Here is a 17,720-nt window from a genome sequence, read left to right as displayed (position 1 = left end):
ATATGCAAGCACTGCGCACCGGCAGTTGGAGGAGGCCCAGGATCGGAATCCCACGCGGGCCCACAGCTCAACGGCCAGCGCGCTAGGTAAGTGCAGGTCGGAGGCTTGCACCCGCGGGAAGCCTCTGACCCGAATTTCTGGGCCAATGTATATGGATTTTCTGAAGACATTTGATAAGGTATCTCACAAGAGATTTATTAGAAAAATTGAGGCATATATATATAAGAGGTCATGTAGCAGAATTAATAGAATTTGGCTGATGGACAGGAAACAGAGGGTAATGTTGCTCAGAGCAAGAAGGGCTGGAAGTAGTGTACTTGGTTCATGCTGGGTCCAGTTTTGTTCTCAGTATATATGGATGATTTAGACTTGGGTTTAGTGAACACAATCTTGAATTTTGCTTATGACACAAAAATAGGTTTGGCAAACCGTGAGCACTGTAAAAGAGGGGTAAAAAAAAACAAATGAAGCCCAGAAATTAACCAGCAGCATGAAATGGCAAACCAGCAACTAAATTCTGCATAATCTCTTTAAATAGCAATGGTGAGGAGTCCTTCCTGCCATTTAGCACCATGTGTTGCTGGGTAATTTCACCGTGTGATGAATCAGGCGCTGGGATGTATCAAAATCGCAAACGGGTCCCGCAAGTAGCGCAGAACTATAGTTTAAATAACCTAGTCAGCCTTTAATTACCCCAACGGAATTGCCTACACCAATATGGCAGCAGGCGCACTTCCGGCTTGGAATGAGCGTGCGCTTCCTGCCCGCCATATTGGAGGCTTGGGGCCGTTTAGTGCACAAAATAGGGCATTGCGTGATCGATTTTCTAGGCCTATGACTTGGAAGAAGAAAGATGATTGAATTGAGCCTAAAAGGTGCCCAAAAGTGAACTGTCCCCAATTTACATGCTGTCCGAAAACAGATTGGGTTTATATTCCCTTTAAAAAGGTCACAGTAAACTCAAAGACTGGGTGTTTTGTAATGCTCAAAATGTGGAATGGTCTGGGTTGACTGTTTTGTCCTGTTTTATAGGGTAGACTTGTTGTCATTATGATTTAATGCAATCGCCTGCCCGTGAAGATTTCTAGCGTTAAGTACTTTCAGTCTTACACTCTATTTGCTTTCCTGCAGTGAACAATCTAGCTATTTGTCAACTCTAGGTTAGAGTATTTATTAGGTGTTCCACTTATACCTTGCTGCCATTCAGGATACTGAAGTCAGTAAACGATCGCCAGCGAACAAAAAATAATGCAAGTTAGAAACTGACCCAAAACCTACAGCAGTGATTTTATTATGAAGAAAAGTAGGCTTAACATTCTTCCGGGTTTCCCAACCTCATTCCAGCCCCTCCGCTCCCTCCCCACCTCCGAGTAAAAATCCAGCCCTCTTCTCTTCAGCAAATTATAAAGCACAACCAAACAATATATAGCATTAGTAAATATTGAAGTACTTACCTAAAAATATAATACTCTGTTTTCTTGATGTTTCCGTGGCAGTACTCCCATGCTTTGGTAGGTCTTTATTTTTAGCAGCCGGAGTATTAGACTTCATTTTAATTAGAGTGTCCATCATCATTTTGCACATAAATGCAACTGAGACAAGCGTCACAATGTACAGAATGAAAGCACTGAAAATGCTCAACTGGAACACAATCTGCTTGGAACTGAGATTGGTGCAAATTGTCCGGTTTGATTTTCTGATCTCACATTTACTCTGAGGAAGGTTGTGGCCATGATTCTCAAAGGGCTCTAATGGATCCTCTAGCCCCATTGCAAAGAGGAGGGGCAAGGCTATACAAAATGAAGTCAGCCAGACCGAGCAAATCAGTTTCACTGTTCTCGAACTAGAAAAAGATTTATATTTGAACGGATGACAAATTGCAATGTAACGTTCAAAACTCAAAGTCGCAACATGCAATATTGTGGCATAGCTGCAGGTTTCAAAGAGGAAATTATAAATCTTGCAGGTTGCATTTCCAGTGGGTGCTGAGAATGGTTTCCAAATCACACTGTACAATTCCACAGGCATTCCCAGTAAAAGAACAAGTAAATCGGCACAAGAAAGACTGATCATGTGATCTGTAACACTCTTCTGAAGATATCCTTTCCTTTGGAGAACTTGTGCGACTTTTATAGTTAGACTATTTCCAATTATCCCAGCCACAAGAATAATACTGTATAATATTGTAAGGCCAATTTTGACTGAATTTTTCATTTCAAATTCAGGTACATGCTTGTGGTTGAAAAAGGCTTCACAATCAATGTGACTTCCCATGATTAAAAATAATGAGGTAATATTAAATTCTTATCAATTTAGAAAAAATTCTCCAGATAGGCAGTACTGGAAGAAAAAAAAGGAAAAATTCAGATGTTATTTACAAAAAGCAAGCCAAAAAGGATCCGTGAAACTAAATAACAATTTCCTTCTAATCAATACAAACAAAGTTCACCTTCCCGGATAATAAGAGAAATCACATCAATTCTTCTCATTGTTGTCCAAATGTAAAAGCATTGAACTGTTCAATCCTCTTAAATGTTTATATTTTACGAGAAAGGTTCTGGAAGTAATAAGCATTCGTGCTGATGTAAAATCTTCGAATGTGAACTTCAGCAGAACGCAGTAGATTCTGTTAAACATTAAGCACACACATATCAACTGGTTTACTCTCAGTGTGACGTAGTCGAAACTATGGAGCAATGAGTGCAGTCTGAAACTTTAAACAAATCAATCTGACTGAACATGAATGTGTAAACAAAGGTGGGGTGATAGGAAAGGAATGGTGCCTTTTGCTCCTGAACCAACAAGTCTCTGCAATGATTAGCCTAGAGCGCTATAAATATTATTACTAACTCTCTCACACTCAGCTTTTTGGTTTCATCTAGCTATCACTAACTTGTCCAGATATCTTAACATTTGTTTTTCTCATGGGTGAGCCAATTGTTACAGTGTTCTGTTTTCTAACAACTTGATTGTACTACATTAATAAGATAACATTTCATAGAATTACATAGAATCTCCAGCACAGACACAGGCCATTTGACCCAACTGGTCTATGCCGGTGTTTATATTCCACACAAGCCCGCTCCTACTCTAATTAACACTTCCCACCCTGCACTGTATCCCTCTATTCCCTTCTTAGTCATGTATGCATCAAGCCTTCCCTCAAATGCATCAATGCTTTCTACTTCAACCACATCATGTGGCACAGAGTTTCACATTCTCACTGTCCTCTGTGTAAAGAAGTTCCTCTTAAATACTTTAATTGATATGTTAGTGGCTGTCTTATGCCCTCTTATTCTGGACTCACCAACAAGTGGAAACACTTGCTCCACAGCCACCCCATCGAAGCTGATCATAATTTTAAAAACCTTCATCAGGTCTTAGTCTTCTCTTTTCCAGAGAAAAAAAACCCAGCCTGCTCAATCATTGCAGTTAGTTGTATTCTGGTAACATACTTGTAAATCCTTTCTGCACTTTCTCCAGTACTTCAATATCCTTTCTGTAGTATGGAGACCAGAACTGCACTCAGTGTGATCTAACCAAGGTTCATGGAATCATAGAGTCATAGAGTTATTACGGCACAGGAGGAGGCCATTCAGCCCATCGAGTCCGTGCCGACTCTCTGTAGAGTAATCCAGTCAGTCCCATTCTCCTGCTCGATCCACATAGCCCTGCAAGTTTATTCCCACAAGTGCCTATCCAGTCTCCCCTTGAAAACAGTGTCTCCGCTTCCACCACTTCCGTCGGCAGCGAGTTCCAGGTCCTCACCACTCGCTGCGTAAAAAGGTTTTTCCTCATGTCCCCCCTATATCTCTTGCCCAAAACCTTAAATCTGTGTCCCCTAGTCCTTGTACCATCAACTAGTGGGAACAGCCTTTCCCCATCTAGCCTATCCAAACCCGTCATAATCTTGTACATACACCTCTATCAAATCACCCATCAACCTCTCTTGCTCTAATGAAAACAAATCCAGCTTCTCCAACCTGTGCTTGTAGCTAAAATCTCCCATCCCCGGAACCATTCTGGTACATCTCCTCTGCACCCTCTCAAGGGCCTTCACATCCTTCCTAAAGTGTGGTGACCAGAACTGGACACAATACTCCAGTTGTGGCCTAACCAGCGCTTTATAAAGGTTTAGCATAACTTCTCTACTTTTGTACTCAATACCTCTATTTATGAAGCCCAAGATCCCATATGCTTTGCTAACCACTCTCTCCATATGTCCTGCCACCTTCAGGGACATTTTCACATTAACTCCCAGGCCCCTCTGTCCCTGCACACTCTTTAAAACTGTGCCATTAAGTGTATATTGCCTCTCCCTGTTCTTTCTGCCAAAATGCATCACCTCACACTTCTCTGTATTAAATTCCACCTGCCACTAGTTTGCCCATTCTGCGAGCCTTTCTATGTCCTGCTGCAGTCGATTGGAATCATCCTCACTGTTTGCCACACCCCCAAGTTTGGTGTCATTGGCAAATTTAGAAATTATACTCTGTATTCCAATATCCAGGTCATTTATATATATCACAAAAAGCAGTGGCCCCTGTAGTGTATGTACCTTTAAGAAAGAACTACTTTTACAGCTCCTGTATACTGTAGTACCGGCAGTGACCACACCTGTATATAAGCCTTGAGCATGCCTCTGTACTGTCAGTCTTTAGACTACCCTCCTCCAGTAAACACCTGTTGATTGTTAAGTTACAGCCTCCATGTAGTTATTGGAAAACATCATACTTTAAGAATCACGGATTCAACAGTGGCGACGAGGTCGATTCGAAATATACCTGCAACTCTGCATTTCCTTTCAACGATTCGCTCCGGGAGGGCGGTGGAAGAAAGTCGAGGCCAGAAGCACGGGCGTCGACCACGAGCAACCACCCAGTCATCCGGCAGAGAGTGAACATCGCAGGGGAGGCTGTTGAGAGCCGGGCTTGGTTCCCCAGCCACGACGATCCAGCAACAGACTGGCAACAGGTACAGCGCAGACCCTTCCCGAACAGCGGCGGCTGGAGCCGACCGACGGCACAGGAAAAGCCGAGCAGCGTCGACGGGGTAAGAGAGAGGGTGAAGCGCACAGGGCGCAGCCGGGGGTTGAAAACCGAGTGGCGTCGAGGAAAAACAAAAGAGAGAGAGAGACGGTAAAGCAGCAGCCGGGTTCAGGACAGAGCGGCGGCAACGGGAAAGGCGCACAGGAGAACGCGCAGATCACAGTCAGGGCTCAAGGGCTGAACAGCATCCGCGGGGAGAAGAAGGGAGAGCGCGGGAGACGCCATTGAGCCGCGGAGAAGAAGGGAGAGCGCGGGAGACGCCATTTTAGAAGCCGCAGCGGAGAAGAAGGGCGAGCGCGGGAAGAAAGGAAAGCGCAGGAGACACCATTTTGTGCCAGCGGAGAAGAAGGGAGAGCGCGGGAGATGCGATTTTAGACAGTTAAATCACACCCAGGGATGCCGAAGAGTGGCAGTATCACTGCGTTCGACAATGAAGTCGAAGATTGGGCGACATATGTGGAACGCATTGAGGTGTACTGCAGGGTGAATGAAGTGCCAGATGCTAAGAAAGCACTGGTTTTGTTAAATTCCATGGGTGCAAAAACTTATGGCTTACTGCGAAACCTAATAACCCCAGAGAAGCCAGTGGATAAGAATTTCAAAAACATAGTGGAAATGCTACAGGACCATTTAAACCCCACACCGCTGCTGATAACAGAAAGATTTAAGTTCCACAAAAGGAACCAGCATAAAGACGAAAGTAATGCTGAGTACTTAACGGAACTGTGCAAGCTATCGAAACACTGCCAGTTTGGAGTGGGACTAGCAGATACGTTAAGGGATAAGTTTGTGTGTGGGCTTCAAAGTGAAGGAACCCAGAAACGGCTTCTATCAGAAAAGGATCTTACGCTGGACAAGGCTTTCAGCATGGCAGTATCACACGAAGCAGCCACAAGGGGCGCTGCAGAGATACAACGGAGACCGCAAGAATATGGCACCAATGAAAGGTCATATGGAGCAGGGAAGTGTTATCGCTGCGGCAGAACAACACACAACCAGAAGGATTGTTGGTTCAAGGACCAAGTGTGCAGACAGTGTGGGAAAGCAGGACACATAGCAAGAGTCTGCAGGTCAGGGAAGAAAACCAGCAGCAAGAAATCTCCACAGGAGAAGTACAAAAAGGTACATAAGGTGATGGACAGTAGTTCAGACGAACAGAAAAGTGATACAGACTCCGGAAGCAAGGAGCTGGGTTGTCTGAAACTACATAAGGTAATCAAAATGGAGGATCACCAGACTATCTGGGTCACACTCAAGATAGACGGAGTCCAAGTTAAAATGGAATTGGACACAGGACCAGCCCTATCAGTCATAAACCAAAGGGACTACAAGCGGCTATTTTCACATATACCCTTGAAAGCTACAGAGATTGTCTTGAAGACGTATACGGGGCAAAAAGTCTACCCCAAAGGAAAAATAAGGGTGAAGTGATATACAAAGGCCAGGAAATACCTAAAATGGACCTATATGTATTGCCAGAGGGAGGACCACCACTACTAGGACGTGAATGGATCCGGAAGATACAATTAGATTGGCATTCCATACAGGCACTGAAGGTTGAGGCCAAAAAGGATGATGACGTCACACCTGGACGACTGTCAAAAATGCTGACTGACACAAAAGAAGTGTTCCAGGAGGGACTCAGAACACTAAAAGGCATAACAGCAATGATTAAAATAGAGGAAAATGCAAGCCCAAAGTTTTTTAAGGCCAGACCGGTGCCTTATGCGATCCGACCAGCCGTCGAAGTAGAGCTGGAAGGGTTGGAACGTTCAGGAGTACTGTCCAAAGTAGACTGGAGCGAGTGGGCTATGCCCATCATTCCTGTAATGAAGAGGTCGTTGAGTAATATGCCTGGGGAACCAAAGAAGGTCCGCATCTGTGGGAATTTTAAGGTGACAGTGAACCCAGTCCTTCACATGGTACAATATCTGCTTCCATGGATTGAGGATATTTTCGCCTCGCTATCTGGAGGTAAATGCTTCACCAAAATTGATCTGGCCCAGGCGTACTTGCAAATGGAGGTAGAAGAAGCCTCAAAACAATACCTCATGATCAACACTCAAAGGTCTCTACCAATACAACTGGCTGGTGTTCGGGGTAGCATCGGCTCCGGCTATTTGGCAAAGGGCAATGGATCAAATCCTGCAAGGGATTCCAGGGACCCAGTGTTATTTGGACGACATCCTGGTCACGGGCGAAAATGACAGTGATCACCTCGTCAACCTGGAGAAGGTGCTCACTAGATTAAAGGAATATGGGCTACGAGCTAATCGCCACAAGTGCGAGTTTTTCCAGAAGCAGATCTCGTATTGTGGCCACGTTATTGATGAAGAGGGGTTACATAAGTCGCCTGAAAAGATTGAGGCAGTAGTCAAGGCTCCAGCACCGGAAAATGTGTCACAACTGAGGTCGTTCCTCGGCCTGGTAAACTACCACCATAAGTTCTTACCAAATTTGTCTACAGTATTACACCCACTGAACACCCTACTGCAAACAGGGGTACCATGGAAGTGGAATGACGAATGTAAACGAGCTTTCCAGAAGTGCAAAGAATTGATCACATCAAAAGAGGTGTTGGCCCATTTCAACTCAGCACTACCAATTCGGTTGGCATGTGATGCATCACCCTATGGTATTGGAGCGGTGCTGTCGCACAAATTCCCAGACGGGTTGGAAAGGCCAGTAGCCTTTGCGTCTCGGTCACTAACCTCAGCCGAGCGCAACTACGCCCAGATCGACAGGGAGGCCCTCAGCCTAGTATGGGGAGTAAAAAAATTCAACCACTATCTGCATGGGCAGAAGTTCACCTTGCTGACTGACCACCAACCACTTGTCTCCATCTTTGATCCAAAGAAGGGTGTTCCGGTGATGACTGCACAACGGTTACAAACATGGTCCCTTTTTCTAGGGGCGAACCAATATGAAATAGAATATAAAGGCACGAAACAGCATGGAAACGCTGATGGGCTATCACGCTTGCCACTGCCTACTGTGGAGGAAGCACCATCAGTGGACCCTATCGAGATATTTTATTCGTCAATAATTGAACGATTGCCAGTAACTAACGCGGATATAGAGAAGGAGACCCGCAATGATCCGACACTGTCTCGGGTATATGATTTGACGGTGAGGGGATGGCCAACACATGGCGACTCACTGTTGCCAGCATTCTCATCCAGAAGAGAACAGCTGTCAGTATGCCAGGGGACAGTGATGTGTGGATCCCGAGTGGTAATTCCACCCAAGTTAAGGGAGAGAGTGCTCAATGAGCTTCACGAAGGTCATCTGGGAGGGGTGAAAATGAAAAGCCTTGCTAGGGCTTATGTGTGGGGGCCAGGGATCGATCAACAAATCGAGGACCTAACCAAGAGCTGCTCAGGATGCCAGAAGGTCCAAAATGCACCACCACATGCCCCTCTACACCCATGGGAATGGCCCTCCTCTCCATGGCAATGGGTGCATATTGATTTTGCTGGTCCATTCATGGACTCAATGTTCTTAATAGCAGTGGATGCGCACTCGAAATGGCCTGAGGTGATAAAAATGTCCTCAACCACTACAGAGAAAACAATTGCAGTCCTACGGACCATATTTGCCAGGAACGGCTTGCCAGAGCAGATTTGCTCTGATAATGGACCACAGTTTGTGTCCGAAGAGTTTCGGAAATTTATGAGAAGGAATGGGGTAAGGCATTACACATCCGCCCCGTATCATCCAGCCACAAATGGATTGGCTGAGAGGTTCGTACAAACCTTTAAAAAGGCGATAAAGGCCATGTGCGATGATGAAATTCCACTACAGCATAAGGTGGACAATTTTCTGTTAGCCTACAGAAATGCGACACATGCAGTTACCAACCAGACCCCGGCCATGATGTTCTTTAACCGAAGGTTGAGATCTCGTCTGGATTTGCTCAGACCAAATGTGCGAAGAAATGTTGAGGATAAACAATTCCAGCACATCAATGAGAAGCCGACAAGGAGCTTCAATGTAGGACAATCAGTCTTGGCCTGTGACTACCGAACAGAGAAATGGCAACCCGGAACGATATGCACATGGCAGGGGCCATTAATGTACACAGTGGATGTCGGGGAGAACATTGTGAGACGCCACGTCGACCAGATCTTAGCGTCACAGGAACGAGTCAACCCCATGTCTCACGTACCTGGGGATGAACCCGACATACCGGTAGCATCTACCTCAGAAACAGTAGCAGTGGAAACTGATGAACTAACCGACGAAAGGGGGCCAGAATCGCCTCCGCACCAAGAACAAGAACCTCAGGAAAGGCGCTATCCAGAAAGGATCAGGAAGCCGCCCCAAAGACTGAATCTATAAATGGACTATTTCAAGTTAATGTGCATGTTAAAGTGCTAATTGTTATTTGAATATTATGGGTACTGCTAATCTAAAAGGGGAGGAATTGTAGTGTATGTACCTTTAAGAGAGAACTACTTTTACAGCTCCTGTATACTGTAGTACCGGCAGTGACCACACCTGTATATAAGCCTTGAGCATGCCTCTGTACTGTCAGTCTTTAGACTACCCTCCTCCAGTAAACACCTGTTGATTGTTAAGTTACAGCCTCCGTGTAGTTATTGGAAAACATCATATTTTAAGAATCACGGATTCAACAGCCCCAGCACTGACCCTTGGGGAACACCACTGTTTACCATCCTCCAGTCTGAAAAACAGCCATTTACCACAACTCGCTGTTTTCTATCCTTAAGCCAATTCCTTATCCAAGCTGCCACTGACCCACCTATTCCATGAGCCTCAATTTTGTTGACCAGCCTTCTATGTGGTACTTTGTCAAACGTCTTCCTAAAACCATGTAGACAACATCCATTGCATTCCCTTCATCAATCCTCCCTGTTACTTCATCAAAAAATTCAATTAGATTAGTTAAACACGATTTGCCTTTTACAAATCCGTGTTGGCTCTCCTTGATTAGCTTAAACCTCTCCAAGTGCATGTTAATATTTTCCTTGATTATTGTTTCTAAAACTTTACCCATCACTGATGTTAAACAGACCGGCCTGTATTAACGAGGATTGTTCTTACACCCTTTCTTGAACAATCATACAGGAGCAAAATACTGCCGATGCTGGAAATCTGAAATAAAAGAGAAAATGCTGAAAATACTCAGCAGGTCAGGCGGCATCTGTGGAGAGAGAAACAGAGGCCGCGAATTTAATAGAGGAGGCGGGTTGGAGTCGGGTTGCCTGGTGGGCGGGATCCGGTCCCGCTGCCGGTTTGCGATTTGCGATTTTAATTTAAGTAGCCTAATTAGGCCCCTCGTGCGTGTTGCCGGTCCAATGAGTGGGAGCGGGTCTGTTACTCGCCTCTGATGATGTCATTGCTGCAGTTGTTTTTAAGGGGCCCATGCAGCCGCAGCCTCTCATTTCTTGTTTGTGCTGCTTTTTGAATGGCCCAGGCTACAATGAGTGCTGCCAAAACCAAGATTGCTCCAAGGTTCAATCAGGACTCCCTCCAAGCTCTTGTGGAGGGAGTAAGAGGGCGCAGGGAGATTCTGTTCCCTCCCGATGGCCGGAGGAAGCCTCCTCAGCAAACAAAGGCAGCCTGGCTGCAAATTGCTGAGGTCAGTTCTAGGTCTATATGTTCACACACCTGAGTGCAGTGCCGAAAACGGTTTAATGATCTTCTGCGATCATCAAAAGTAAGTATCACACTTACCTTGAATCTGCTTCCCTTCTCTTCTCATCACCAGCACTCTGCATTGTAAGCCTGCTCCTCCACATCCCACCTTACCCTTACTTCCCTTGCACCCTTACCTATCCCTCTCTCTGTACGGAATCACTTCACCATTCTACTATGCACCCCTCACACACGCTCTCACTCTTATGCAATGACAACAACTAACAACGCACAGGGAGGCAGCTTCCTCTTGGTACCTCACTCCATCTTGGTCTCCCTCTAAGCTTCAATGTTATGGATTCTTCACACTCACTCCATCACTCTCGCTGAGACTCCACTTGTGCCCTCCTTGCAGGAAAAGATAGCCCACAATAAGTGGGAGCCTGGACGCTGGAGAGGTCCCAGTGGATTGGAAAACCACGAATGTAACACCCCTATTTAAGAAAGGAGGGAGACAGAAAGCAGGAAACTATAGACCAGTTAGCCTAACATCTGTTGTTGGGAAAATGCTGGAGTCCTTCATTAAGGAAGCAATAGCAGGGCATTTGAAAAATTATAATGCAGTCAAGCAGAGTCAGCATGGTTTTATGAAAGGGAAATCATGTTTAACAAATTTGCTGGAGTTCTTTAAGGATGTAACAAGCAAGGTGGATAAGGGTGAGCCATGGATGTGGTGTATTTGGATTTCCAGAAGGCATTCAATAAGGTGCCACATAAAAGGTTATTGCAGTTACTAAGAGCTCACGGAGTTGGGGGTAATATATCAGCATGGATAGAGAATTGGCTAACTAATAGAAAGCAGAGAGTTGGGATAAATGGGTCATTTTACAGTTGGCAAATGGTAGCTAGTGGGGTGCCACAGGGGTCGGTGCTGGGGCCTCTACATTAATGACTTGGATGAAGGGACCGAGTGTAATGTAGCCAAGTTTGTGGATGATACAAAGATGGGTGGGAAAGCAAGTTGTGCAGAGGACTCAAAGAATCTGCAAAGGGATATAGACAGGTTAAGTGAGTAGGCAAACATTTGGCAGATGGAGTATAATGTGGGAAAGTGCTAGGTTATCCACTTTGCCAGGAAAAATAAAAAAGCAAATTATTATTTAAATGGAGAGAGATTACAAAATGCTACAGTTCAGAGGGACCTGGGGGTCCTTGTGCATGAAACACAAAAAGTTAGCATGCAGGTACAGCAAGTAATCAAAAAGGCAAATGGAATGTTGGCCTTTATTGCAAGGGGGTTGGAGTATAAAAGCAAGTGTACAGGGTATTGGTGAGACCACACCTTGAGTACTGCATACAGTTTTGGTCTCCTTATTTAAGGAAGGATATATTTGCATTGGAGGCAGTTCAGAGACGATTCACTCGGTTGATTCCTGAGATGAGGGGGTTGACTTATGAAGAAAGGTTAAGCAGGTTGGGCCTATACTCACTGGAATTTAGAAGAATGAGAGGTGATCTTATGGAAACATATAAGATACTGAGGGTGCTCAACAAGGTAGACACAGAGAGGAAATCTAGAACTCGGGGGCATAGTTTCAGAATAAAGGGTCACCCTTTTAGAACTGAGATGAGGAGGAATTTCTTCTCTCAGAGGGTCATAAATCTGTGGAATTCTCTGCCCCAGAGAGCACTGGAGGCTGGTTCATTAAATATATTTAAGGTGGAGAGAGACAGATTTTTGCAAGATACAGGAGTGAAGGGTTATGGGGAGCGGGCAGGGAAGTGGCTTTGAGCCCAAGATCAGCCATTATCTTATTGAATGGCAGAGCAGACTCGAGGGGCCAAGTGGCCTAGTCCTGCTCCTATTTCTTATGTTCTTATTAACCTGCAGCCTCTGAGGGAGCAGTGTCACCAGGACTCAGCGCACCCAGCACCAGCGCAAATATGCACACCTCGGCGGGGCCTTCGTGACACAGGTGTTGTCACCTGATGTATCACAGCTCACAAGTGAGCATCAGCAGATGGTGGAGACAGGGACAGCAGAGGAGAGTCCTCATTGGAGGTCGCAGGACGCTCCTAGCTCTGCTCAGCTGGATGTAGATGCTGTTCCTCTGGGGCCATCCAGAAAGAGAGCGGTGCTGGAACTCCAGGAACAAGTGCAGGAGTCTCTGACAGGGTTTGCCTCCACGGTAACTACGAGTGTGGAGAGAATGGAGGAGTCCATCTCCAACATGAGCACTGCCTTTATGGAGGCAATGTCGCAAGAACATGCTGGCATGGAGAGGATGGCAACTGCCATGGAGGACATAAGTCGCCAGACTCAACAGAGCATTGTGACTCTTCTAAATAGTTGGTCTGCTATGGAGGATAGATGGGCATCTATTGAGGAGAGACACTAGAGGTACATGGACGTCCTCGTTATGAGGATTGTCAGTACAGAGATGGGTCCTCATGCCCCCACTGAGGTACAGCAGGTTGCTCTCCTGCCACTTGCTAGCACTGAAGTGTGGGTGACCCATGAGAGGGATGTTGGTGGCAGACAACAAGGAAGTGTGGGCTCCTCTCCAAGTGCTCACACAACCATGCCACTGCAGAGCCCTCGGTGAGAGCCCCAGGTTCCTCACCCAACTGTGATGGCCGTCTCAGCCCCTGCACAGCCGCAGGAAGAGCAGACTGTGGAGGAGCCCTCACAGGCTCCCAAACCTAGAGGATGCCTGCCAGAGCCATCTAAGCAGGCGCAGCATCAAATTTAGCAAGGTACCTCTACATCTGCTGAAGCCACAAGGGAAACACCATGTAGAAACACGCGTAAGAGGAAGTTAACACACAAATAGTCACAAGGATAGTCACTTGGGTGTTTTGTTCTGTTGTAAAGTATCGTTTGTGATATGATTAAACAAAAGTGATGGCAAAGAGTTGAAGTTCTGGCCTATGTGTTCTGAGAAATGGAAGCTGCACAGTGAGGGCTCAGGGTGACTTGCATTTGTAATGATGGTGGTGAGAGTGATAGGGAAGGGCCGTTTATTGGAGAGATGATGTATGGCATGTTAAGAAGGTCATCCACACATTCATAGCCATCTGCCAGCCACCTGTGGTTGAAGCGTAAGCTTACACGAATCTGTCATGGATGAGTGCATCCCTTGCCTGACGGCAAGCAATATGGTCACATGCTGCTGCATTGGCCACATCCGGCCCCGCAAGGTGTGCCTCCTCGTCCTCATCCTCCTCCTCTTCCTTGTCCTCCTCCTCTTGTTCTCCTCCTCTTGTTCTGAGGAGGCTGTGCGCTGAGCCACTTGTTCCTCAGGCAGCGGTAAGCCACGCTGCTGAGTGATGTTGTGCAGGGCACAGCAGACGATGATGATTCAGGAGACCCTGGCTGGTGCATACTGCAGGTCTCTACCAGATCTGTTGAGGCATCAGAATCGCATTTTGAGCAAGCCGATGGTTTGCTCTATGATGCTTCTGATGGAAATGTGGCTCACATTGTACCGCTCCTCAGCCTCGTTTGATGGCCTCCTGATTGGTGTCATTAGTTACTTTTTCAGAGGATAGCCCTGGTCTCCAAGTAGCCATCTGGAAAGTTCGGTTGGCGGATTGAAGAGCTGAGACACAGTAGACTGCCGTAGGATGAATGAGTCATGGCAACTGCCGGGGAACTTTGCGCAAACATGCATAACGTTCTTCCTGTGGTTACACACCAGCTGGACGTTAAGGGAGTGGAAGCCCTTGCGGTTGACAAATACAGCTGGGTGGTGATGGGGTGTGATAATGGTTACATGTGTGCAGGCTATGCTGCCCTGCACCCTTGGGAAGCCTGCCATATTTGCAAAGCCAACTGCATGCGCGGTTACACTTGCCTCATCCGTGGAGAAGTGAATGTAATTGTGCACCTTTGCAAAGAGGGCATCGGTAACCTGCGTGATGTAACTGTGTGCATCCGACTGGGAGATGCTGCTGATGTCTGCAGCTGATCCTTGGAAGGAGCCTGAAGCAAAGAAGTTGAGTGCGGTGGTGACTTTGACAGCCACTGGTAAGGAGCCTCCACTGTTATGTTCATTAATAACTAGTCGTTTTTATTAAGAACAGCTAGCTTTTGCTAGACACTTTATTGAGCACATGTGGACTAGGTACAGTATCTGTAGAGGCCTCCATCTTGACTGCTACCTTGTGGGTAGCCCACTCTTATATACATACAGCACCACCTAGTGAACCATTCCAGAATGACAGGTTACTGATCATTATATCCCCCTTTCTTTGAGGTTAAACAAAATCAGTATCAATCAATATCAATCAATAACAACATAAACATCTTCAACAGTCATTACATTTTCAATGTAGTTTTCTTTGTACTCAAAGATTAAGTCTATCAGGCTTTTTTACTTCACGTGTGGATCTTCTCAGCACAGGTAAGTCTGATGTGTTTTCATGAGAGCCTGCATGTGTATTTGTGTTAGATTGTTCTGGTGGTGAGTGACAAGATTCAGTTGCGGCATTGTCATCGATTTGCTCTTCGATAGTCTCTTGTGTTTTTAGGAGGGAACGGCGGTTCCTCCTGAGAATTTGTCCTTCCTCAGTTCTAACCTTGGTCCTACTTCCTCAAGAACTGTAGCTTTCCTGTTCCATGCATCTTGACCCTCAATCCTGACAACATCATCCCTTGTCAATGGTTTCAGAGTTTTGGATGACTTGTCATAGTATGATTTCTGTTTCAGCTTTAACAGTTGAAGTCTCTGTCTCAGTTCCTTACTCTGCTTTTCTTTTGCACAGCAGGGTAGCGTGGTACGCAACTTGCGACCCATTAGGAGTTCAGCAGGTGAAGAACCTGAGTCTAAAGGTGAGGCTCGGTAGCTCAGCAGGGCAAGATAAGGATCAGACTTGCTTTCTGTTGCTTTCTTCAGTAGCTGCTTGAGAACTTGAACACCTTTCTCTGCCTTATCATTCGACTGAGCATACAAAGGACTGGATGTGATGTGTTGAAAGTCATAATGTGCTGCAAACTGTTGCCACTCCTTACAGTTGAAGCACGGACCATTGTCGCTAACGGCAATCCTGGGAATTCCGTGTCTGGCGAAGATGGATTTCACATGCATTATGACACTGCTTGCTGTGGTGCTTGAGAGCAGCGCCATCTCCGGATAGTTAGAATAGTAGTCAATCACTATTAGATAGTCTTTACCATTTAAATGAAAAAGGTCCATACCAACCTTTTGCCATGGTGCTGTTGGTATGTCAGCTACTATCATTGGTTCCTTTGCTTGTTTGTTTTGGTGTTTCTGACATGTCTCACGTTTGCCTATCATGTTCTAAATGTCCTTATTTATGCCAGGCCAATAAACAGTGTCTCTTGCTCTCCTTTTGCATTTTTCAATTCCAAGGTGTCCCTCATGAATCCTTTTGAGCATGTCTTGACGTAGAGCCTGTGGAATGACTATTCTGTTCTGTTTTAGTAATAGTCCACTTGCGACACTCAATTCTGACCTTATGTGAAAATATTTTGGACAGGAACCTTTTGGCCAACCATGATGAATGTTCTCTATTACTGTTTGTAATACTGTATCTTTTACTGTTTCTTCTGCTATTTGCTTTGATTTTGTGTCTGACACGGGCAGTGCAGCAGTGACCATACTCACATGAACATCCACGTCTTCTTCAGTAGAGCTCACATGACTCATTGTGGGTGCTCGGGATAGTGCATCTGCTAACATTATGTATTTGCCTGGTGTGCAGATCAGTTCAAAGTCATATCTTTGCAGCTTCATCATGAGTCGTTGAATCCTTGGAGACATCTCATTCAGGTTCTTTTTTATAATGGCAACCAGTGGGCTGTGGTCTGTCTCAACTGTGAAGGTGGGAAGTCCATATATGTAGCCATGAAACTTTTCAAGTCCAACTACCAAGCCTAGACATTACTTTTCAATCTGGGCGTATCGACACTCAGTTTCAGTCATAGACCCGGAGGCATAGGCAACAGGCTTCCAATCTTCACCCTCTGCTTGTAGCAAGACCGCACCTAGGCCATCTTTTGATGCATCCGTTGACACTTTGATTCTTTTTGTTGGGTCAAAGAAGGTGAGTACAGGTGTGGTTGTCAGCACTGTTTTGAGGTTTATCCACTCTTGTTCATGTCTTTCTGTCCATGCGAACTCATTTGTTTTACGTAGCAGGTCTCGCAGACAGGCTGTCTTGGCTGACAAGTTAGGAATGAACTTTCCAATGAAGTTTATCATCCCCATGATGCGTAGCACTCCTTTTTTGTCAGTGGGTCGGGGCATTTTGAGTATGGCATTTACTTTTTCCATATCTGGCTCTATTCCTTTACCAGATAGATTATCTCCTAGGAAAGTGACTTCCTGGATGCCAAACTGACACTTGGCTTTGTTGAGCTTCAGTCCATTCCGGCGTATACTCTGTAGCACTTTAGTCAGTCTCTCATTGTGTTCTTTCAGTGTGGAGCCCCAGATGATGAGGTCATCAACATAGACCCAAACTCCTTCCAGACCTTCAATTATGTGTTCCATCGCTCTATGAAAGATTTCAGATGCAGATATTATCCCGAAAGGCATTCTGAGGAAACAATACCTGCCAAATGGTGTGTTGAAGGTACAGTATTTGGTGCTCTCTTCATCCAGTTTTAGTTGCCAAAATCCTTGTGAGGCATCGAGCTTTGTGAAGTATCTGGCACCTAACATTTCACTGGTGATTTCTTCTCGCTTGGGAATCTGGTAGTGTTCATGTTTTATGTTTGCATTTAAGTCCTTTGGATCCATGCATATTCTTAGATCATTGTTCTTTTTCTTTACACATACCATGGAGTTAACCCAGTCTGTTGGCTCTTCGACTTTCCTGATGACTCCTAGTGTGGTCATTCTGTCCAGTTCATTCTTGAGCCGGTCACACAGGGGTGCTGGATCTCTTCGTGGAGCATGTACTACTGGCTGAGCATCCTCCTTTAGCTGGATTTTGTAAGTGAATGGTAGAACTCCAAATCCTTTGAACACATCCTGGAAATTATTCACTACAGAATTCACCGAGTCATCTGGTCTGCTTATGGCACAGTTTATACGGTAGACT

At 45.6% G+C, this 17,720-nt stretch overlaps 1 protein-coding gene across 1 annotated transcript in view; it reads right to left on the bottom strand.

Moving 5' to 3' along the window:
- gpr39 (G protein-coupled receptor 39) overlaps nt 1–2,631 on the bottom strand; it is a 129,064-nt gene extending 126,433 nt beyond the window's left edge. Inside the window, exon 1 of the mRNA XM_085986586.1 lies at nt 1,455–2,631. Within this exon, the coding sequence (XP_085842712.1) occupies nt 1,455–2,274 (820 nt within the window). The 5' untranslated portion in view covers nt 2,275–2,631. The remainder of the gene's footprint in view (nt 1–1,454) is intronic.
- Nucleotides 2,632–17,720: the final 15,089 nt, after the last annotated feature.

Source organism: Somniosus microcephalus, chromosome 4 (genome assembly GCF_052327205.1).
Source record: "Somniosus microcephalus isolate GS21.2 chromosome 4, FLI_Smic_1.0, whole genome shotgun sequence".
In the NCBI taxonomy this organism is placed as follows: domain Eukaryota; kingdom Metazoa; phylum Chordata; class Chondrichthyes; order Squaliformes; family Somniosidae; genus Somniosus; species Somniosus microcephalus.
This window is presented reverse-complemented; position numbering and strand designations above follow the sequence as displayed.